This window comes from Carcharhinus amblyrhynchos, chromosome 14 (genome assembly GCF_965287045.1).
Source record: "Carcharhinus amblyrhynchos chromosome 14, sCarAmb.v2.hapA, whole genome shotgun sequence".
Lineage (NCBI taxonomy): Eukaryota > Metazoa > Chordata > Chondrichthyes > Carcharhiniformes > Carcharhinidae > Carcharhinus > Carcharhinus amblyrhynchos.
This window is the reverse complement of record NC_137337.1, coordinates 59,058,252-59,083,728: the sequence shown is the minus strand read 5'-3', so window position 1 is coordinate 59,083,728 and position 25,477 is coordinate 59,058,252. Positions and strand designations below refer to the sequence as shown.

Genomic DNA, 25,477 nt, shown 5'->3' with positions numbered 1-25,477 from the left:
CAACAGTTCTAAAGGGGCTGGGAGGGTGCATGAAACTGGGGAAGCTGACAGGAAGTAGCATTAACAGTTTGTTACTCTGAATGCATCAGGGAGGAAGGTATGCTTCTAAATTGAAAGCGTAAGGTTTGGACACATTCTCATCTCCCAGTGGTTTCAGTGTTTGCAATGAGTAGGCATGTTTCAGCACACTCACTTGATGGCTGATGATGCGCTTAACTCTCCTTTTTGTTTCCCACAGAGGCGCAATGTTCGAAGCTGCAAGCAGTAGCCCTGGGGGACTGTTGTTAAGCTGAGGAAGAGGCTGCCTTGGAGGTGCAGCAGCATATCCTTGCTCTGCACTTAATACCAGCACAGATGCACATACCTCAGTGGTTCTGCATGGTTTGGCTGCAATGGATAGATGCATGGGTGAGAGCACATTACAGTCGCACAAACAACTGTCAGGAGACTGAGTTGGAGCAGGCCTCTGGCAGTTAGAGGAGTGCTACATTTCTCTAACTGCCAAGATGCTGAGGTCCAGGCTAATGATAAGCCTCTGCAATCTTCCATCAGGCAGCAGATGCTGGAATCCAGTTCAAGGTTCATGTAGAGATGGCAGGTACCAGAGGGATTGTAAATTCTGGCAAGGACATCGGAGGGATTCATCCGGGCCACAACCACTGCAATGAAGTACTCCAGAGAATACATGGCTTCCTCCACTAACAGACTGACAACTGTCATGGGAGCCAAATCCAGCAGATCATTGATGCAATACTGGGTATGCATTCTGATCTGCATCACATCACCTGAGTTTTGGTGCCCAGACTTGGAGCCTGGAGGCACATACATATATTGGCCCATCTCAATAAAGAGGGAAATAGGCTTCATGGTGATGGATGTGCAGCTGCTGGTGCCGGGGAGAGCATCTCCCAGGGTGTTTCTGATTGGGCAGTCTCTCCTTTGGCCTTCTGTCATTGGCACAGATTCCTTTAACATTACAGAGACTAATGAGCATCCTGCCATTGTGCAGGAGACTCCCATCATGCCAGGGCTCTTGTGGCCTCTCAGCACGGCTTTCAAGCTCATCCCAGACAAGGGGACATGCCTCATGTGGGGTAATTCATGTAATTTGACTATTGTTCTGAATTGTGTGCATAAATGATTGTATTTTTCAAATGATTCATCCATTATCTGAGATTTTTCGGTATGGATTGCTTTGTTAGTCATATGAGGGTTTGAGATTATGTGGGTCCCTCTGCTTGACGTTACTTGGCTGACTCAAAATGCACCTATGAACCATTGATTTTCAGGTAAGGGAGATGCGAGAAGGTGTGAAGGGTCAAGAAGCTAATATGATGTTGAACATACTCAGCTCCAAAAATCTTCTGAATATCAGAATTCCTTTTGTCTCATGGGCATCCAGGCCCTCCCAGGGACCAATTTACATAGCTTCCTGCTGCGGTTCACCCTCCTCTTCAGCAGGCTCATTTTCCGAGGATCAGGCTGTCTCCATTAATTCTTTTTCCCATTTCTGGAGGGCCAGGTTATGCAACACACAACAAATGACTACCATAAAGGACAATCTGGTTGGTGCATATTGAAGAGTACCACTTGATCTGTGTGGGCATTTGAATTGCATCTCTGCTCAATGATGGCCCTGGGAGTTACGTGACTATCATTGTACCTATGCTGAGAGTCTATTGGTGGACTTTTTACTGGAGTCATCAGCTATCTTTTTAAGGGTTATCCTTTGTCTCCAAGCAGCTAGCCTTCCAAAGCTTCCACGTTGGTAAATATCCCAATACTTGGGAGTGTCTGAAGATGAATGCATGTTATGGCTACTTCCCAAGTAACGTGCATGCCTCTGCATAACATTTTGATTTGATTGCACACAACTCACATATTTATTGTGTTATCCTTTCCAGTTTATGAACGCTCCAAGCTATCCCGTGGTGTTTTTGTTTCTCCATGGGTAAATCACTTGTCCCTTGTACCTGTGAGAAACCAGCCATAGTTGCAAAGCCTTTGACTCTTGCCGTTTGACTGGTGCTGTCAGATATAAAACAAATATGATGATGTGCATGCCTAAACATGGCAGCAGTAAAAACCTGAATACAATGATGTGCTGAAGACTCGGTGATCCCAATAAGTTGATCCCACTGAGGTTTCCAAACGTGGCGTGGAACAAAGCACAGTGAAGCAGCTAAAATGTTATTTTTAAAGCCACTCACACAAATCAAGACTATCCAGCTGAAAGCATGTTGCAGAGAGATGTCACAGCTTCTTTTGAAAGATGGAATCTTCACTGGCACTATCACTCTGTCATCTGATGACAAGGTATTCTGTCTCTGTACATTACTGCTGGAAGCACACTTCTGTTGGGAGCACTTTCACCAATGAGAAGTAGGGCCTACACTTACCTCTACCTACCTGCTTGCTGCTACCGTTTCCCCTCTGAAGCCATTCACTTTTCAGCAACCAAAACAGAAAATCTCAGCAGGTCTGGCAGCATTTGTATGGAGTGAAAAGAGCTGACGTTTCGAGTTCAGGTAACCCTTTGTCACTTTTCAGCAGATTGCCCACCTTTCTGTATCTCATGGCCACATGCCCGCCTCTTTCTCATCCTCACTGGTGGAAGTGCCTCCCGCAGAATGTGCAATTTTCACAGGAACAATGTTGCACAGCACAAATGGCACAATGTTCAATGATGACATGAGCATTTTTCTTTTGGCCCCTTCCCTGAATCAAACGAAAGTTATGTGAAAAGCACAACTATCAACATTAGCAGAAAAGTCTGCTGAGACTTAGGTAAAGTCAACAAAGTTACTCTTACAGTCTTAACTTCTGCCTTTTCAGCAGTGAAAAAAACATGACTCCGACTGGCTGTATTTCTTATGCACCCACCTCATTTTGAGGGGCGGGGGGAACAAAGTACCTTAATTGATGATTAATGAGGTTTTTTAAAATGGGGACAGGCTCCTGAGTATGGAGCACTCTTGCCTACTGTAATATGTGGATTAACAGGATGACATTGAGTTCGCAAGCACGGGTGGAACAATGGCAATCCTGCTTTTGCTATGTAAAATTCAGCCCTAGAGTTCAACACCTATGTTTTTGAAGGAGGATGGTCTTACAGCTAAATGTGACCCCACATTATTTATTAACCAGCAAACTAAAAAAAAGTGGAACTAAACAATAAATTAGGACTTAGACTCGTTCAAAGAACAACCATCTGAAAAAGCTTTGTTTAATCATACCATCATCCCAATTATAGTATTGCTAATGCCTAAAGTGGCATCATCGGGTGAAATCTTTGCACTTGGCTTCAAAGCAACGAGTGAATCACCAGGCGTCTCTAAAGAAAGACAAAGTTGCATATAAATATACAATAGGCAGGTGGTTGATCTCCTTTAAAAATAACCTAATGTCTCAAGTCAATCAGAACATTAATAGAAAAACCGTCTCATGATATTACTGAAGAATGAGTCATATGCCTCCGCAGAAGAGAATTTTAAAAATATACACAATATTCTGTTATGTAGTCACTGTGGGAGTGTTGAAGTAATTGAGTAATTTATTATATCTTTGTTGTTCCACAAGGCCAGTGGCTCAGATAGCAAATAAAACATGTACAAGTTATGAGATTTAAATGCATTAAGTTTCCAGGTGTCATACTGTTCTTGTACTGTGATGTCTCCTGATTAGAATTTATCAGTTAACAAAATATGATGTTGGTTTCAACAGATGTATTAATTTGTGGGCTAGCAGCAGAAGATTATAAATAGACGCATTGGGTATAAAAGCAAGAAAGTTATGGTGAACCTTCATAAAACATAGGCTTGGCCTCAACTGGAATATTGTGCTTAATTCTGGACACCAGGGTTTTAAAAAAATGGTTGTGAATACAGTGACAAAAGTGCAGAAAAGATATTTGAGAATCATTCCTGGGACCAGAGACTTCAATTGTGAGGATAGATTGGTGAAGCTGAGGCTGTTCTGTTTAGAAAAGTTGACAGGAGGTTTGATAGTGCTGTTCAGAATCACAAAGAGTTCAGATAGATAAAAGAGTCGAGAATCAGAGGACACTGATTTTATGTGACTGGAAAATTATTTGAAGGGAAAAATATTGCAGGGCAGGGGAGTGGGGCTAGCTGATTAGCTCTTACAGGAGCGGATATGGGCTGTATACCCTCTTTCATTGTTGTAACCATTTTAAGAAGAATCTATAAAAATGAAAATAAAAATTAACCAGAATGCTACTGTTCACCAGGGAAAGAAACTGGTCACCCGTTCCCAGTCTGGTCCGCACATTAATCCAGTCTTACACTACGTTATGACTCTGAATGCTCTCTGAAATGGTTCCAACTGTACTTGAATGAATACTTTATTTACAAAGTCCCATTACACCATCTGGGATGGACAAGGATGCATCACTCCTAGCATTCAAAGCACAGAAAAATGGAATCCCTCCAGTACAGGAGGAGACCACTCAGCCCATCAAGTTTGCATCTACCACAATCCCACCCAGGCCCTATTCCCATTACCCCTCATATTTACCCTGCTAATATCCCTGATACTAGGGTCAATTTAGCATTGCCAATTAACCTAACCAACACACCTTTGGACTGTGGTGGGAAACCGGAGAACCTGGAGGAAACCCATGCAGATACAAGAGAATGTCCACACAGACAGGATTGAACCTGGATCCCTGGAGCTGCGAGGCAGCAGTACTAACCACTGTGCTGCCCACATACTAGAGTAACTTCCACCTTTTATTACTAAGTATTTTGTATCATGGGGGGGGGTGGGGGTTATTTCATCTCCAATTTTCCTTTGCTGTAGACTTCACAAGTGATTTAAACTGTTTAGGAGGTGACATACAATAATAACTTGGGTGCAAACCTTCCCATGTGTCTGGGCAATACTAGGCCCTTCACCATGATAATATGGCTAATAGTTCAACAAAGTGGGGGAAAAATAAATTAACTCTTTGGAAATAAAAACAGCAAGATGGCCCTTGTATAAGGTACACTTATGACTGTACTATGCAGGGTTTTTAAGGGTCAAAGCTACTTAACTGAACACACATATTTGCATGTTGTCCCCGTACCTATGTGGGTTTCTTCCAGGTGGTCCCGTTTCCTCCCACAGTCCTAAGATGTGCAGGTTAGATGGATGGGCCATGCTATATTGCACTCCCCCAGACTGTTAATTACAAAGTCCAAAGATGTGTAGGTTAGGTAAATTAGCCATGGTAAATGCATCAGATTACAGGAATAGGGCGAAGGGGTAGGCTTCGGTAAGATGCTCTTTTCGACAGCTGGTGCATACTCAATGGGCTGAATGGCCTCCTTCTGTATTGTAGGCGTTTTATGGAATCTATGCCACTCCACTGAAAGAACTTTAATGGCAACTCTCATTTTCTTTAAACTTCTTAGAAATCAATGTTATCAATTTGGAGGCAAGTTTTTGAGCCAACTATTTCCAACAGACAAATAAAAATTAAAAAATTATGATACAGCAACAAAATTTCAGACCTCACTAAAAACAGATCATTACATAAAATACCCCTTGAGTACTACCTGTACCTAACGGGTGAAACCAGTTAAATCAACACAAAAGATCAAGAAATTTGATATATAATTTACGTCAAAAGTAAATATAGTTCATTTGATCTTTAGTGCAGGTTTCACAATCATTTGCCTTTGACAGTCATCACCCAGAAAACTGGCCAGTCACCTACATCAAAATAATGAGGATAGCAAGTTTTGGTCTGAGCAGACTCTTTCAAAATTGAGCTTCTGGGCTGAATTAACAGTCTGGGGGAGTGGGCAAGTTGTGATGATAATTCTCCAAAAAGTAGTATTGGAACTCAACATGATTCCATCTACTTTCAAGTTTGATCAGGTGGATCCACAGACCAGCGGGAACATCCCACGTAGCTGTCACCTAAGAAAATGAAATAGATCATAACTTTGGGCCTATATCCTGGTATCAACAGCCAGTTCACCTTGAGCTCTGCACCTTGCTAGGTCATTGATGTGAATGATTGTGTAATGAAACCATTAAAACTTATGGTTGGCTACAGTGCTCACAAGTTCTTTAACAACATAAAATCACCAATTTAGTGCCAATTTCAATATTTTAGAATTATTTTCTAGCTTCTTGTAGTATGGTCACCTTCATCTCAGATTCCTTGTTGCCAGTCTTCACTGCAGCATGAGAGAAACTTACAATGCAGTAATCTCAATCTCATGAGAAGGAAGAATTGGAGCAGCCACACCAGCAGCAGCACCAACTTCAAAAACTGCAAGGGCACCAGGACCAAAACAGCAGCAACAGCTGCAGTATCTGCCTTCTCCACAGTCACATGCTGCTCTGTAGGAAGAAGGGATGGACAGAGCTTCAGCACAAAGCAAGAAATAGTCTCAGCACAAGGTCCACAGGCAGAGGGTGAGGCCTTTTCAACAAGATACAGTAAGCGTACCTCAGATGCATAGGCTTACACTGTAGGCCATTGCTGACATACGAAGCATCCTGGAACAGGACCCCCTTGCAAAAAGACCAAGTTCCCATACTTTTAACATCCATGTCACCAATATATTGTTTTCCAAGGCTGCCAATTGCATGAACATTGCTCAGGATGAGACTAGTCAAACCTAGAGAATTGTCAGTTTCATTGCAGTGACTGGGTTCCCACAGACACGGGGAAAGCATTGCCCATATAGGTGTGGCAATTACAATATCCTCAGATCAGTTAGATTTCATGAATTGCCATGAATTCAATCAACTCGGGCAGCACATTGGTTAGCATTACTGCCTCACAGTGCCAGAGTCCCAGGTTTGATTCCCAGCTTGGGTAACTGTCTGTGCGGAATCTGCACATCCTCTCATGTCTATGTGGGTTTCCTCCAGATGCTCCAGTTTCCTCCCACAACCCAAAAGACATGCTGGTTAGATGCACTGGCCATGCTAAATTCTCCCTCAGTGTACCTGATCCTGGCTTGGGTAAGTGTCTGTACGAAGTCTGCACGGGTTTCCTCCGGGTGCTCTGGTTTCCTCCCATAGCCCAAAAGACATGCTGGTTAGGTGCCACGTTAAATTCTTCCTCAGTGTACCTGAACAGGCGTCAAAGATGGCGACTAGGGGATTTTCACAGTAACTTCATTGCAGTGTTAATGTATGCCTACTTGTGACACTAATAAACAGACAAACAAATATATAAATATAGTGTCCAGTTAATCTATCATCACTTTCCTGTACTACATACCCAGGGAGTTGCCATGTCTCATTCATTCTTTGGCAATCACAAACCTGGAGGTTGTTTCTCCTCCATACAGCCTCAGATAAGGTCTGCAATCCGAAGATTTGGCTGTTGAATCCTTGAGGGAAGCCAACCAGTGAGCCAGAGAAGAGATACAACAACAGGCTTATCACCATCAGGGCAATAATGGCATTGGGTTGCTCAAGATGCAGTTCAGATGTCTGGCTAGATCTATAAGCGCTCTTCAATATGACACAGAGGGTCTCCGAGGATTGTTGTGGTTTGCTGTGCCTTTCAAGCTGCAGACAGGAGTGGTGCTGCATGTGCAGAATAACTGGCGTCCTCCTCCTGGGAGGCAGAGAAGTACGACTATGGCGTCTGTAGCTGCAACTTTGCTGTGGGCCCATGGCCACATCAAAACACTCTTTTATTAATGTGTGTGAGTGAGGCAATCTGACAGTACTACCAAATGTCCTTTACTCCAACATCAAAAGTCATACATCTTCTACAATCAACTAGCCATCCACATCCTTTCCTCCTTATAAAGACTGATTGTATCATTTGCCTGAAGGATATTGTCCAAGGGAAATGGAGGTTGCAACAAATAAACATCACAATAACTCCAACATCGTTGGTACAAGCACCCAAGAGAATTCCCTTACACATCTAATAAGTCTTTTGCATCTACTTTCTCTTACTCATACGTAGCGCAATCCTGTAGGGCTTCAGCTGAGCTTTTTCTCTTTGCTGTTTCATGGGATGTGGTATTGCTGACATGGTCAGCATTTGTTTCCCATCTCTAATTGACCTTGAACTGAACCAGGGCTATCTCAGAGGACAAATAAGAGTCAACTGCATTGTTATGGGTCTGGGGTTACACGGAGGACAGACTAAGTAAGGATGATAGATTAATGAATCTAATAAGTTTTATGCCTTATAGCTTCATATTCCAGATTTATTAATTTAATTTACATTTCACCAGTTGCCATGGTTGGATTTGAATCAAAATCTCGAGAGAATTAGCCTGGATCTGTGGATTAGTACTCCAGCAATATTACCATTATGCCACCACATCATGCTTTTCATTTCCCAGCTGACAGCTGAGATATCCATAATTAGTCCTCTAGACATTGCAGTTTGTGAGGGTTCTGCCAAAATCTGCCTCATCTGACTCATGTGTTGGGGCAGGAAACAGCAGGAGTGGCTCTGTCCGAGGGGGCGAAGACAAGGAATGAGAACTGGTGGTGCCTTGAGTATGCAGTCCATTAGTCTGGTCCTAACATGCACTTAGAGGCTTGCCATGTTTGATTCTCTACGTAAGTGGCATTCTTCCCATGGAGGTGAAATGAATATTCAAGATGGAATAATAGTTGAGAAGGATGACTGTGACAGCTAGTTATGAGAGGACAACAGGATGAAGCTGCATGAGCGTTGTGTTAGGATGTACAAAGTATAAAAATAATACATAAAAGTATTTTGTAACACAACTGCAGTTAAGATGGAGATCTAAGGAGAAGTCTGGTGAAATGCAATTGAACTGAAATGCTCCCTCTGTTTCCTACCAGACCTGAGCATGTTCAGCATTGTCTATGACTCGAAAGAAAGGAACATGCACAACTACAATGTGTTGCCAGAAAGCCAGGTATTAGAGCATAGAACTGGAGCAAATCTTTAAACACTTTCCTAACCAGAGAAAAACATTGCAAATATGTACCTCCTAAATCAGCAACCACAGCAAAAACTTGTGATTTTGAGTAGATATAAAGGACAGCCAATTACCTCTAAGCCTGACATTATCTAACAAACCTGACTAGTCTCCCATGTTCTATCCTCATTGGATTTGAGGTCATCCAAAACGCCACTGTTCTAGACTATTCCTATTTCTGGGAATAGATATACATGCTGAGCTAATGCCCATCTGCATACAATTAAATGCAACCTAGATTTATATGCCAACTTTAATGTGATAAAATAATCTGATGTGCTTCATAGGAGCATTACAAAACAAAGTATAATACCAAACCACAGAAGGAGATATTAAGTTAGATGACAAAATGGCTTGATCAAAGTGGTTGGTTTTAAGGAGTGTCTTAAAAGAAGTAATCAAGATAGAGGGGTTTAGGAAGGAAAAGGAAATTCCGGAGCTTTGGTCATAGGCAAGGTACAGCCACCAAAGGTAATGCAATTAAAACTGGGAATGTTCAAACAGCCAAAATTACATGAACACAGATATCTTGGAGGATGATGGGACAGGAGGAAATTATGCGGCAGGGAGTGGGGTCGTTGCTGTCAGGGGAATGGCTAGACCATGGAGGGATTTGAAAATAAGGATGAGAATTTCAAAGTTAAGACACTGCTTGACCAGAAGCCAATCTAAGTTAGCAACTGCAAGGACGATAAGCGGATGGCACTTGATGCGAATTAACATGGGCAGCGGCGTTTTGGGGGATGACCTCAAATTTAATGAGGGTAGAACATGGGAGACTAATCAGGTTTATTGGATAATGTCAGGTCTGGAGATAATTGGCTGTCCCTTATGTCTACTCAAGGTCACGAGTTTATGCTGTGGATATTCACGTGACCGAACAAGCCAATATGTCTCCACGAGGAAGGATGCCCAACAAAGTTGTGGGATCCAAAGTGTAGGATTTACTTCCTTTTCATTCTTTCTTTGCTACTGCTCTGAATCACAATATCTAAAATGATAAGGCAAAGTGCATTGCAGCTTGACGGACAAGTTGCCACCATTTTGAAAAATTGATAGTAAGCTGCTCCTGTCATTCAAGTCAAAGCTGTTGCCTTCAAGGGATTGGCAGCATGTTTTTGAAGTGCTTTCTTCATTCTCTCCTGCAATGTTGGTTAAGGATTGAGAAAACAGGAACTGGCAAGGGAAACACTTTTTGACAATCATTGGCTTCAAGAAGGATGAAGTTTGTTCAACAATCTGCTAATTGAATTCAGAGGATGTGGAAGAGGCATTGCTGATGGAATTTCTCTAGTGCTGTGAAGTATCACAAACAGTCCAGGTCACATGCCAATTAAGTGGTGGTAACAATTATTCTGTGCAATAGGATCTTAGTTGACTTGCTTTGTGGAAAACACTGGGTGCCATATTTTGCAGAAAGTTGAGCTCGCATAGCTGACCCAGTGTTCAATTGCTTCATTAATGGTGGCCTTTTGGGAGAGGTAGTTGACAAGGTAAGGGAAATACTCAACATATTTCAGAGTCTCTCCTTTCGTATATTTGGCTGATATAGAAATTTTATTTTGACAACCTTCAAGGACAGGTTGAGTCTCTTGCATACAGAATTAAAGAGATCAAGGGGGGCTAACAAATTATTGTAGAGTGGGAAATGACAGTGCAAACTGCAGTTCATGTATGGTGGTCAGTTTAGTATTGGTACAGAGGTAACCGAAGCTAACAAGTTTTCTTTCAAGGTGGTACTAAATATTGACACCAGAGGGCAGTTGATCTTTGTCAACGTTAATGGTCATTGTCAGGTCGGTCACAAATAGAGGAAGCAATTGCATAGTCATGTTTTACCACAATCTGTATTTTGAAGTTGTTGGTTTCAGATCTCCCACAATGTCAAACCATCATGAAGCAATTGCAGGAACGTCAAAGAACAAAGAACAGCATGGGAAACAAGCCCTTCGGCCCAACGAGCCCACACTGCCATTTCAACATTGAGTCCCCTCTCCACCCATGACCCTTGTCTATGCTTATGGCACTCCACGTTGGAAACCAGATTGAGGGGAGACTAATTTAGGGACAATTTGTTATACCAATCAGCCTAAGAGCACATCTTTGGGGTGTGGGAGGAATCCGGAGCACCCGGAGAAAACCCACGCAAGCAAGGGGAGAACGCGCAAACTCCCACAGACACTGGCCCATCCATGTATCAGCACAGCAAACAGTGATAGTCACTGAGCTGTCATGTTGCCCAGCATCTGGTCCAGTTTAAGCGTACACTAACGATGTGAAGCACTAGGCTACTCTTGAAACGTCCAAGAGCAGCACTCGCACGACCCACCGTGTGAATGCCCCTTGTTGGACAACAAGGCAGACCAAAGCGCCTGTGGATTGAAAGAGAAAAACATCAGTAACATGCACATCTTATGCAAACATTCAAGGAAATCCCCAGAAGCTCAAAAGTAAAACAAGTGAGCCAAAAAATATGTTGGAAGGTCCACAGGAATCAATTGATTCCCAGGGACATCTCAAGGCTCCTGATCCTTATTTAAAACAGTCTCCTATATCCCTCCATCTCCATCCCGCTCATGTGCCTAAGTATCTCTTAAATAACTCCAGCGTGCCTGCCTCCACCACCTTGCTTGGCAGAGCATTCCATACTCCCACCACCCTCTGTGTGAAAAACCTCCCTCTAACATCCGAATTATACCTCGCCCCCCTCACCCTAAGCCTGTGGCCCCTCGTAATGTGTGTTTCCAATCTAGGAAAAAGCTTACCACTGTTTACTCTATCTATATCCTTCATAATCTTATATACCTCTATTAGATCTCCCCTCAGTCTCCGTCTTTCTAGGGAAAACAGCCCTTATTTGCTCAATCTTTCTGCATAACCCAGTCCTTCCATGCCAGGCAGCCTGGTAAACCTCCTCTGCACTCTCTCCAGGATCTCCACGTCTTTCCGGTAGTAAGGCGACCAGAACTGGACGCAGTACTCCAAATGTGGCCTAACCAACATTCTATACAACTGCAACATTAGACGCCAGCTTCTGTACTCTATGCCCCTTCCTATTAAGGCTAACATACCATAAGCTTTCTTCACAACCTTCTCCACCTGTACTGCCACCTTCAAAGACTTGTGCACTTGCACCTCCAGGTCCCTCTGCGTTTCTATACTCTTAATAGGTCTTAAGTTTATTAGACATTCAAACCTTGAGAACAACCCACTGCAGTTTACTGAGTCAAATGGTTTGGATGAAGAGTTCCTGGTGTGTTCTTAACATGTTTTGAATTTGTCTGACAACACCACCAGATCATATTGTTGGGTTTCTTATGCTCCCTCTTCCCACCACCTATTGGTTATGGCTGAGCCATTGGTGAAATGTCATGAGAGGAGTGTTTGGGCAGTGCATCCAAGGTCTTATCCCAAATGCCAAATCCAGCTCCGTGAACAAGGATTGCTGTCAGCCTTTCCTTTCCAGCAGAAGGTGTCCCTCTGCTTGTTCCCTCAGCTGGAAGGTCGGTCTCATTGTAAGATTTTGATAATAGTAATATTTCTAGAGATTTTGGAAGAGTGGACTAATGTTTATGAACTTTGAAGTTAGCCACTTTTAAAATGTTTAATATGATTTATTTTAGGCAATTAACAATCAAGGTAATTGGGGGACAGCAGAACAGTTGTTTGTGAAGAAAAATTGTTTTATTGTTTTACGATGGAGCTCCTTTGAGTCCTGAGCTGAAGCTGCCATAATGGTCATGATACAAGTACATGGTTAGTCTTTAAATCGGTTTGAAGAACTACCTAAAGCAGCTTAAATCTCATGTTTAAACAAACCATGCAATGCTTTAATTGATCTGTAATAGAGAACATAAGAACATAAGAAATAGGAGCAAGAGTAGGCCATCTAGCCCTTCAAGCCTGCCCCGCCATTCAATAAGATCATGGCTGATCTGTCGTGGCTCAGTTCCACACTCCCGCCCTCTCCCCATAACCCTTAATCCCCTCTCTCATCAAAAACCCATCAACCCGCTTCTTAAAAATATTTAGCGAGGTAGCCTCCACCACTTCAACGGGCAGAGAATTCCAGAGATTCACCACCCTTTGAGTGAAGAAATTCTTCCTCAACTCCATTCTAAACCGCCCCCCATTTATCTTGAGGCTGTGCCCCCTAGTCCTACTGTCCTTTCTGAGCGGGAAGAGTCTCTCCACCTCTATCCTATCCATCCCATTCATCATCTTATACGTCTCAATGAGATCTCCCCTTATTCTTCTAAACTCTAACGAGTACAAGCCTAGTTTATTCAGCCTCTCCTCATAGCTCAACCCCCTCAACTCCAGCATCAGCCTAGTAAACCTCCTCTGCACTCCCTCCAAGGCCAAAATATCCTTGTGTAAGTACGGCGCCCAAAACTGCGCACACTACTCCAGCTGCGGCCTCACCAATGCCCTATACAGCCGCAGCAAGACCTCCCTACTTTTATATTCAATCCCCCTCGCTATGAAGGCCAGCATTCCATTCGCCTTCCTGACCACCTGCTGCACCTGCAAGCTGGGTTTTTGTGACTCATGCACAAGGACCCCGAGGTCCCTCTGCACCGTCGCCTGCTGCAGTTTTTCGCCACGTAAGTAATAATCCTTCCTACCATTATTCCTACCAAAGTGGACCACCTCGCACTTGCCAAAATTAAATTCCATTTGCCAGTTCCTGGCCCATTCGCCCAGCCTATCTAGATCTTTCTGTAGACTCTCCACACCCTCCGCACAATGTGCCGTTCCCCCAATCTTGGTGTCATCAGCAAATTTCAACACCATACACTCGGTTCCCTCCTCCAAATCATCTATATAAATGGTAAATAGCTGAGGCCCCAGCACCGACCCCTGGGGCACTCCACTAGTCACCAACCGCCAATCCGAATAGCACCCATTGACCCCCACTCTCTGCCTCCTATTTGACAACCAATCCTCTATCCACACTAACACCCTACCCCCAACTCCATGTCCCCTGACCTTCTGCAATAACCTCTTGTGAGGTACCTTGTCAAACGCCTTCTAAAAATCAAGAAAGACCACATCCACCGGCTCTCCTCTATCCACCACCCTAGACACATCCTCATAGAACTCCAGTAAATTTGTCAGACACGACTTCCCTTTAATGAAACTGTGCTGCGTCTGCTTTATCAAGCAATTCCCCTAGAAGAAACCCCAATTCTCTGATATATGATAGGAAGTTAATTTATTGACATGTTGGTATACAGTGAAAATATGGCAGCCAATGTTTTCCACAAAGTCAGTCAAGTGGTGGCAGTAACTAGTCTGTATATCCTAGTGTACAGAGTAGTTGTTGCCACTGCTCATCAGGTGTGTGACCTGGACTGTTTAAATGGCACTTAAGAGCACTAGAGAAATTCCATCAACAATGCCTCTTCCACACCCTCTTGAGTCAATTAGCAGATTGCTGACCAAACCTTATCCTTCCCAAAGCCAGAGACAGCTGGAAAGCTTTTCTTGCATGCTACATAGACAAAGCATACTGTTCATTGAGAAGGAAAGAAGATGCAGAATATAGTATTATAGTTATATCTAGGGTATAGAGAAAGATCAACTTAATATAAGGTAGGTCCATTCAAAAGTCTGATGGCAGCAGGGAAGAAGCTGTTCTGGAATCAGTAGGTATGTGACATCAGACTTTTGTATCTTTTTCCCGATGGAAGAAGGTGGAATAGAGTATGTCCGGGGTGCGTGGGGTCCTTGATTATGCATGCTGCATTCCCCAGGCAGCGGAACGTGTAGACAGAGTCAATGGACAGGAGGATGTTTGCGTGATGGACTGGGTTTCGTTCATTATCCTTTGTAGTTTCTTGCCGTCTTGGTCAGAGCAGGAACCATATCAAGCTGTGATACATCCAGAAAGGATGTTTTCTATGGTGCATCTGTAAAGGTTGGTGAGAGTCGTGGTGGATATGATGAATTTCCTAAGCCTCCTGAGAAACTATATTGGTGGGCTTTCTTACAAGAGAGTATAAGTGGTCATAATTGTCGAACTGAATAGATTTAATGTGGAGTTTATTGGCAAGTATATATTGACAAGTGTCATGTGAGTATACCTTTAAGAAAGGTTTTTTTTTAAAAAGAAATCATGCAGTTTACAGCTTCAGAATGTCAATGGGGGTGGAGCTAAGTTGCAGTAGTTGGGTGATGGGGTTTTTTTCCTTTGGGCTTCAGTTTTGTTTGTGGCAGTCAGGTGATGGGATTTTTTTGTTTGGACTTTCAGTTTCATTTTGGCAAACAGTTTTTTGGAAGCAGTTTAGCAGCAAGTTAAGGAGCAGTCTCTTTCTCTCCCAGTTTTTTTTTCTGTGTTTGGTTCTGTCTCAAAGAAGCTGTGTTTTGGGAAACAGATTTGAATTTCTTCACAAGGGATTTTCAGCATTCAGCCCAGGAAGCAGGATTCCTGTAACAAGTGAGTATTAACCTATGCTGTATTGCGTTTATTTGAGACAAGAAAATGTGACTTTACTTATGACCTTTATGTAGCTAGAAGGAAATGTGCATTTGTTTGTGATAGAATGAAAACTTCTAAAGCTTATAATCTATAAAGCATGGATTGCTGCAAAAATGGAATTACACAAGGTGACTTGCATCCCATAGCCAATAGGAGGAGTGAATTTGGACTATCTCCAAAAAGGAGCATGGGAGATTGGGGGTGAAAATTGAGAAATCATAATCTTCATTCTCATTTTGAAACTATGGCTTCTGGGGTGTGACTCTTCTGGACACAGTTCAACATCACTTCAAAGACAAAGAAGATGTACATCATCTGTGCTGACAACACCAAGATTTTGTGGATCATGCATGAGAAACTTCCTTGTAGTCTTCACTGTTTGTTATTAAGTGTATGTAAAATTTGTTTAATAAATTCTACTTGATTCATGAATACTAGTCACTCATACCTCAAGCATAACTGAGGATCCTAGTGTCAAAATTTAAAAATGAGGACCGTAGAGTTTGTTTTAATTAGAAGGATTTTAGATGTCAAAATCTTAAACCTCACATCATTTAGGGCAGTGATGTCAATCTGAAGTCTTGATAATTCACATTATATAATTATAGTTCTTCTTTCTGGACAGTCACTCTCAGGATTATCATTTAGGGTTCTTACATTCCAAGTACAAAGATAGTGAACCCACAAGATATGATTCCCCAGCCAGGAAAGAGTGGGATTGTTTATGTTTTGATCACCTTTTCTAGCACCCTGCCCACTCAGTGTAAGAAGAGGGTATTCCTGAAGGGGACAGCTCAGTCACAGACGCTGTTGTTCAAAGACACATCTCTCCTAAAAAAAGTGTCCAAGGACCTTCACGTGTCTGTTTGCAGATTCTTGACTAGGGGCTCCGAGCTTATTGTCAACCTACCATTGTAGCAGGACTTGGTAAATGGACCCTGGCAGAAACCTGCATGTGACTTTGTTCAACATGGGAACCTTACTAGGAATAAGGAACTCCCAAAGACATTGCTCAAGGGATTGTCAGAGTGCACAAGCCTCCCTATCACATCAAGGTGGCAATCCATGGAGGTTCTAGAATTAATAAAGGCATGCCATTGTTTGCTGGAGCAGACAAGTGAAGGAGCAGAGAGACAGATAAGAAATTACCTGTTAAAAACCTGTTTAAATAAGTTTAAAGCACTTTTGTAGTAAGAACATACCTTGTAGAACTGTTTAAATCATTTAAAAGTATTTTTGCGGGCTTTTTGTATCTACTGCTTTAAGAATTCTAAGGGAGTGGATAGCAGGGAGTTGTGGGGGAGCAGGCTTTAAAACAGTGCCAGGTTTAAAAGGAGGCCTGGTGTAGACAGCGGGCAGCGGAGTAACAGGGAAGCAGAGTGAGCTACTAGGGCTTAGGAGCAAAAGGGCTTGGGAGAAAAAGGGCCAGGTAAGTTCATGTTGAAATTTTCAATATTACTACAGTGAATAATGGAAGGGCATGTGATGTGTTGTTTCTGTATGATGTGGGAGCTGGTGGACCCCAGGGTCCTTCCCAGTGACCATGTCTGCAGTAAGTGCAGGTTGCTGGAGGAGCTCCAGCTCAAGGTAGATGAGCTGGCCTCTGAGCTACAGACACTGAGGCTCATCAGGGGGAGACAGGGTGCCACTGTCAATGGGGTGCAAGTGACATCCACCCCCCCTAGACTGGCTAACTCTAAGGGTCAGGAACAAGAGGGAGCTGCTGAGCGGAGGGAGGAGGGTGGGGAGCGGAGGGAGGAGGGTGGGGAGCGGAGGGAGGAGGGTGGGGAGCGGATGCCTCAGCCTCTCAATCTGCATAACTGGTTTGAGGTTCTTGCTTCCAGTCTGGACGAGAACGAGGGAGGTGAGGTTGGTGAGCAAACTGCACACAGTACAGTGATGCAGATGCAGGACATAGGCAAAGAGAAGGTGAAAAGGAACGTAGTAATAATTGGGGATAGTGGGGTTAAGGGCATTGACACTGCCTTTTGTCACAATGATAAAGTGCACAGAAGGGTGTGTTGTCTGCCTGGTGCTCGGGTCCGGGATGTCACATCTGGGCTGCAGAGGAACCTGGAGTGGGAGGGTGAGAATCCGGTCGTTGTGGTACATGTGGGTGCCAACGACGTAGGCAAAATGCGAACTGAGGATCTGGGGAGGGAGTATGAGAAGCTGGGAATGGAATTAAAAAGTAGAACCGACAAGGTGGCTATCTCTGGGCTACTGCCTGAACCGAGTACAGACGGGTGTAAGGTTGATAAGATTAAGGAAGTGAATGGGTGGCTCAGGGATTGGTGTGGGAGGAATGGGTTTGAATTTATGGGGCATTGGCATCAGTATTGGGGTAGGTGGGACCTGTTCAGGTGGGATGGGGTTGGTCTGAACCGTGCTGGGACCAGAGTCCTGGCGAATCGTGTAAACAGGACCTTGGGGTCCTTGTGCATGAGTCGCAAAAACCCAGCCTGCAGGTGCAGCAGGTGCTCAGGAAGGCTAATGGGATGCTGGCCTTCATGGCGAAGGGGATTGAATATAAAAGTAGGGAGGTCTTGCTGCAGCTGTATAGGGCATTGATGAGGCCGCAGCTGGAGTACTGTGTGCGGTTTTGGTCGCCGTACTTACGCAAGGATATTTTGGCCTTGGAGGGAGTGCAGAGGAGGTTTACTCGGCTGATACCGGAGTTGAGGGGGTTGAGCTATGAGGAGAGGCTGAATAAACTAGGCTTGTACTCGTTAGAGTTTAGAAGAATGAGGGGAGATCTCATTGAGACGTATAAGATGATGAATGGGATGAATAGGATAGAGGTGGAGAGACTCTTCCCGCTCAGAAAGGACAGTAGGACTAGGGGGCACAGCCTCAAGATAAAGGGGGGGGTGGTTTAGAACAGAGTTGAGGAGGAACTTCTTCACTCAAAGGGTGGTGAATCTCTGGAATTCTCTGCCCGTTGAAGTGGTGGAAGCTGCCTCGCTAAGTATTTTTAAGACGCGGGTTGATGGGTTTTTGATAAGCGAGGGGATTAAGGGTTATGGGGAGAGGGCGGGAATGTGGAACTGAGCCATGACAGATCAGCCATGATCTTATTGAATGGCGGGGCAGGCTTGAAGGCCTACTCCTGCTCCTATTTCTTATGTTCTTATGAATGAGGGTTTCAGCATCAACTGAGTGGAAACAAAATTGGGCAATGTTATGGAGATGGAAATAGGCAGTCATCATGATGGTGTAAATATGTGCTCTGAAGCTATTCTTAAGTGAAAAAGAACACCAAGATTGGGAACAATACAAACACAATACGTTCCCTTTTCTCTGGGTAAAAAATACAGGTTTTACAGACAAGATTTCACAACAAATAAAATCAGAGAACTCCATATTTTACAAAAGTATTACCTTGCAAGATTCCCCTCCTCTCAGGCCTCCAATTTCTTCAGATATGCATATCTTGAATATCATACATGAACAACAGTTGATGATCTACATCCACCCATTTAATTTCATTTTAGAGATTTCCTTTCTTTCCAACATTTGTTTGAAGCCTACAAGGTAATTCTGTAATCTTTTCTCATTATCACTTTTCATAGAGTGGATATTATCTCACAATGAACAATTATCTACATAACATTCAATGAGTATATCATCTTTGGTATGTCCATTGTATCGAATTTCATTTAAAATATTTGACAAATACAGACTCATATCCATTACCTCCACAACAGTCAGCGTTCAGCAACCAGAATACTTTTAACAGCACTACTTTCTTAGCTTTCCAAGTTAAAGGACAATATTTCCTATTATTAAACCACCTGCACTAGAACGCCCATTTGGAAGATTAGTATGTGAGGTACTGCAAAACAATAACTAGCTTCATGTGTTTTGGATTACCAATGAATGGGAACTTGCATATGGCTTTATCCAGATTTACTTTTCTTAATTTTTTATTTGGCCTTAAGACAATCTCTACCTTAGGGTAGTACTTTCATTGTAGTACTTCAGCATCTGGCATGGTCTGAGTGTACAACCAGTTTAATTGGCCAGTTGTACGTTGCAATGCTCAATCTGTTCAGTATTTCATTTTTTTGTGAGGACTTGTTTGATTAAGAAAAAGAAAAAACTTGCATTTTTATGGCACTTTCCACCATTCAAATTGTTTTACAGCCAATTAAATACTTTTGATACATAGTCACTGCTGTAAGGCAGTCAATTTGCACACAACAAACTCCCATAAACAGCAATGTTATAATAGGAAATGTGTTTTTTTGTGGTATTGAAGAGAGATAATATTGGGCAAGAATATCTGCTCTTCTTCAAAACAGTGCCCCTGGATCTTTTACATCCACCTAAGCAGGCAAATGGGGACTCTGTTTAATGATGCATGCAAAAGACAAGTTAACCAGGATAGGAACAACAGTTTCAAAACAGGATTATTGATTTAAAGTTATAGATTTACTTTGCTTAATATCTAAAGCATGTATTAAAAATCCTCACATGCCTAACTGCCAATTTTAAATTCTATTCTAGTTTAATTAAGAAAACATTTTTCAAATTCCACATGATTCCATAAGAAATTATTAACATGCATCATGAAGATGTTTGAAAGTTTCCTGTTACAATACCAATAAACTACTGCAACATCTGGGATAGGATTTTGGTGGCCAAATGGTCATAGAGTCCTCGAGTTTTACAGCACAGCACAGCACGAGGCCCTTTAGTCCATTACGTCTGCACTAACCTTCAAGCACTTGTCTACTCTGACCCCATTTTCCAACACTTGATTTATAGTCTTGTATGCTATGGCATTTTAAGCACTCATCTAAATACTTCTTAAGTTACAAGGATTCTGGTCTCTACCAGTCTTTCAAGCAGTAAATTCCAGATGCCCAGAACAGTCCGGGTGAAAAGATTTTCCCTCAAGTCCCCTGCTCCTTACCTTAATTCTATGCCCCTTGGTTATTGACCCCTCTACTCGGGAAAAGTTTCTTCCTATCTACTCAATGTATGTCCCTCATAATTTGGTACACCTCAATCAGGTTCTCCCCTCAGCCTTGTCTGCTCCAAGGACAACAATCTCAGCCTAACCAGCCTCTCTCCATAGCTGAAACACTCCAGTTCAGGCAACATCCTGATGCATTTCCTCTGCACTGTTGAGAGGGAAGATGCATAGTATCCTGATGCCATTCTGACAGAACATGGTTTTTGTGATGGGTTGGGCTGTTTAGGGCCTCTTAACCACCCGATTCTGAGCAATGTTAATTGCGCAGTAATTGCCTAACAATTTGTTAATGACCTGAGTTTCAGCTCATTAAAGGCTGGTCTGCAGTTTTTAAGGTAAGGCAATGGATCTATGCTGAATCTGGAACAGGTCAAGTAGGAGGCAGCAAGGAAAGGAGAACCAGTTGTTGCCATGCAATTCAATGAGATGGGCTCATTAAAGAGAGCATGGCTGAAACAGGTGTTCATATATTGGCACACTGCCTTTATTAAATTGAGTTAGCAGAGCAGCTGATCTGCGCGTGTTTGGTCAATTTAGGAAGTCAAAGACTGTGAGGCTATACAAGATAGGTACAATAAGTATTGTGAGAAGAAACTACCTAAAAGGGTCAAGGAATCAGTGCTGACGCATTTGCCGTTTATCCAGACAGACGATATTGGTGGTCTTTCCTCTCATTGCAGAAAACCTCGGATCCCTGTCAGTAACTGGTAAAGTTACAGTGGTTTTGGACGTCTTCATCTTTGACTCATTCCAAAGACTGGCAATGGATCTTCAAGACAACTCAAGCAGCAGTGCACCACTGCAACCTGTAGGTCATTGGCATCCTCGTTGCAAAAGGTCAGTACATAAATTTCAAACAGCTGGGTCTTCACATGCTCAAAGGGCAGTGCATTACACCTCTATTACTGGAATCCCACAAGGGAAGAACATCACTGATTGCACCCATGTGGTAGTCAACGCAAGTAGCCCATAAGAGACTCATTAACAAGAAGGCTTCCACTTCTAAATGTTCAGCTGGTATGCGAGCACAACAATAGCTTTATGCATGCATGTGCTTGTTATCCCCAGCATCTGCCTTCAGTCTCTTGCAGTCAAGGATGTCATTGCTCTTCATGTCACCACCAAGGCTCTGTGAACAGCATCTAGAGAACAGGGAATATCCCTTAAAGAGATGGATACTTACACCTTTACAAGTTTTTCAGAGGGGCTATAACCAATGCTATCTGCTCACAAAGACCACAATGAAGCAGGCTATCCGGTTTCTGAGACGCAATCTGGAGTTTCAATCGATCATATGGTACCTTGCAGTACACTCCTACAAAAGTTCTGGGTACTGTGGTTGTCTGCTATGCTCTCCATATTATGACCCTCCAGGGAGGTGTGGAGCTTGAAGGAGTGAAGTGCTAGATCAACACGGTTAATTAGAGAGGGAAAAGTATGAGAAAAATGTAGAATGGTGGCCATCATGCGCAGGGAGTACACGGGGGCTGTCCTAACTGTCCCCAAGTTAAAACAAGCAGGATGGGATGAATGCCAGAGCACATCTGATGCTGAGACGTTTCACCTCATTTAAAATGCTCCCAAACTCTCATTGCTCCAATGTGGGAGCACACAACTCACTGTAACACACAACTTATGATAGTTCTAATTTTACTAACGGTGCATGGTACACATCTGTCTTGCAGTCTGGACATAAGGACCATTGAGTCCCTTTATTAGTTGTTTCCTCTTTCTTTGATGACAAAACTGCAATGGAAGCTCAGATGTCTAGGATCATGGCACAACATCTCCAATGTAATTAAAAATTAACACTTCGCATCAGCAAAAATGAAAGCTATCCAAGTGAACCATTCAGCGCAATGAATGTGCAGTGACCTTCACAATTGGCCACTTCTACACAATGCTCCCCTTGATGCCTGGATGATGGGGAGGTAGCCTGACTTTGTACATCTGCTTTTGGATGTCCTCAATATGGAGGTGCTAGTGGGAACATCTACAAAGGCTGCTGCACTAGCATTAAAGGAGGGGTAGCCTCCATTACAGGTCCCTGCTGTATAGATATTTTCTCAGCCATAAGAGTCAAGGAAGCCAAAGATGATTATGGTGTCCAATGAGGTGTGGCACCTTCATCCTCCTGGTGACTACCTCAGCTTTTGATGACAATCTGGGTCACTAGAGGGGACCATCAGCTGGGGCAGAACTGGCATCCAGTCCACCCATTTTTGTGCCATCAGCACCACTGACCAATTAATGCTACAGAAAGTAGCACGTATTTTATACAAGTCAGTACTCTGTTCCTGCATCCACTCAGAGTGGTGCCGCATATGGCTCTTCACGAGGTTGACCACTCCCTCAAAGGAGATGCTGATGTGTTCAAATGAGCCATGGTGATGCACATGAGCTAAATGGATTCCTTCATTCTCAGTGCATGATTCCGCACCACCTTGGGGAACTCCCAACCTGTGACACATATCTGATATTGCTTGGTAGAGCTATCTTGCTTCTGACTCCAGAGACTATGGATCAGTACCCAACTGAGCCTGGCCATGCTTTTTCTCCATTCCATCGAAGGGAAAATATCTACAGTTGTCTCTTTCATCTTCTCCAAATCACTACAGATATGTTTTTCATCCAGTGCCATCCTTTCTAATCATACTCGGGACCCATTGATGTGAGTTTAGTTGGACTGGCAGAGGATGCACTTGAATGATGTGACAATGCTGGCTCTGTAGCTTCTACTTTTGCAGAGGACCCCAGTGACATTGCTGTGACACTGATATGCTCTCTCTCCACAGATTTCCCGCTGCACCTGAAGTTTTGCCATTTTGTTGCCTGGCAGATGTGCGTCCCATCTCCCCATCTACAAAGTGCAATACATCCTCAATCCGTCTTACAGATTTTTCCATCTCTAATGTCGACTCTCATGCAACACTGTTCTCGTGATGTCAACAGCCACCTCCCCCATTCTAGTAAGAATGGTGAACTAGGGATTCCTCCACCTCTGAACCCTCCTGGCATTGTGCACCCTCTCATTCTACAAAGGCAACAGATAAAAATAAGACAATGATGGCCACTGTCAGCAATTCCAATGGCTCTTTTAAATGAGATGGTGCATTTATTAGTGCTGCCAGCTTCTCAGTAGCAAGTAGCCCAGTTATCTCTAATCACATCTAGCATCATCTCAACAGTGGTATCACTGAATCCTGGGGCTGCCCTGCCACAGGTGTTGAGCCTCTGCCTTTCCTAATTTTGATGCAAAGAAAGAATAAACAATTATTTCCTATTAGACTGATGGATCACACTAATTAATGGAAGGTTTTACATTTAGGATCAGACAAATGTGTTTGGACAGAAAATTGAAGCATAACTTTACTCCAGAAAAACAGATTTCAAGCACAATTTGTGCATAGTTTCCGGATTGTGCCCAAAGAGAAAACATTTAATTGTGCGTGCAACAAATTGACCCAGTGTGTTTATGGCTTGTAACCTCCTGGCTCCCCTGTGCAGATTGCGGGGCATCTCAAAAATGTGCTGGGGAATCCCTCTCGGAAGTTCTCAGGTAAGGGTATATACAGCAATTGCCTAGAAGCGCCAACAGCACTGTCCTGGGAAACACCAACAAAATGATTTAAATCATTAATTTCAGATGGTTCTGCCAGTGTTACACTAATAGTTACTTTAAAAGAGTTAGAAGAGACAAAAGCATTTCTAACTTCAGTTTAACTATTGTAAAGTTCCTACATGGGTCACCCACCACACTCCCAAACTTCTGGAGAGGTCCCCATAGCATTTCCCAGCCACCATGAAAATTCCCAGCTCCTCGATCTGACCAATATAATGTGCAGGATGAATAAACCATCGGTGCAGATTAAATTTGCAAAGTAAAGCCAAGATATGTAATGAATAGTTTTACAATGGTTAAAATATTAAAAAGCATACCTTTACCATCCTTAAATTCAATATCATTGCTTATGTTTTCCTCAGACAGTTCCTCTTGAAACTTCTCTGGATGAAGCCCAGAATAACCATTTCCAATTTTGCAAGCAGGGGCACTGTTTTCCAGTCCAGCTTGTAACATGTCTGCGTTATCAGTTAAGAGTGCAGACTGCAATTTCTCAGTAGCTTCATCTGTGGATTGATCCTGCAATTTCATGCTCATTGCCAAATTTTTGTTTGCAACATCAGCAGCTGAAGGACATTTCTTCCTTTCTTCATCATAAGCAACAACTGATACATCTTTTTTCAATATTGCAGAATTATCATCCAGAGTGTTAGGACAATCAGGTAACTCAAGTCCAAGTGGATTTCTGTCTTTTAAAGGTAAATGATCCTCTGTAGTACCAAGTTTGTCTGATATCTGATCGGAGGCCACCAATACTGATTTCTTACTCAGTTTACTCATGTCTGAAGAGGTACAATTCTTTAACACATTTCTTGGTTCTTCAAGGTCCTGTATATCACTCCCTGACAGTACAGCATGACCTGAAACCCCATTTTCTGAAGGGGAATCAAAATTGGTTTTGTCTGAAATATTATGGTGTAACATAGGACTGATCTGCATCAACTCCTCAGCCAGTGATAGATTACCCAACTTACTGCTACAAGATCTTGGCTTGTTTACAATCTCTTCAGCATCCGCCAGAGCTCTATGAACTTCCTTGTGATTGAAGGAGCTTGGCTGGGAGTCACGTGTCTCAACAGTTTCCCATTCACCATTCATCCAGTCATCAGCAACTTCTTCAGCCTCCTGCCAATCAAACATGATCACATCTAAGTCAGTATTCCTCCACAATTCTTCATCTTCATTTACCTTTTGCTTCTCATGTTCGTCTGTGACTGTCTCCACCCACTTCAAACAAGAGTACAAATATAAACTAATATTAGAACTAGATTTTTTAAAAATATATTCAAAAATCACGAATACCAATAATACATAGCTATCTTGAAAATAAATGCCTTCAAAAGGTGATTTTTCTGAAACAGTTTGTGAGGTTTACCTCTGAGTACAAAAGAGTGGTTGAAGCAGCAAAGGACAAGTCACAAGCCGTGCACAGGTTGTATCTG

The 25,477-nt window shown here is 42.9% G+C and overlaps 1 protein-coding gene across 2 annotated transcripts in view; it reads right to left on the bottom strand.

Annotated features, from left to right (window-relative positions):
• Nucleotides 1–25,477, bottom strand: part of LOC145352708 (uncharacterized) — a 233,939-nt gene that overhangs the window by 7,948 nt on the left and 200,514 nt on the right. The window contains exons 13-14 of one of the 2 annotated variants that reach the window (XM_080202953.1): nt 24,353–25,262; nt 3,237–3,334 (exon numbers count right to left, since the gene is read on the bottom strand). In XM_080202953.1, coding sequence (XP_080059079.1) covers nt 3,237–3,334; nt 24,353–25,262 — 1,008 coding nt within the window. The remainder of the gene's footprint in view (nt 1–3,236; nt 3,335–24,352; nt 25,263–25,477) is intronic. The other variant, XM_080202954.1, reaches the window with a different exon arrangement.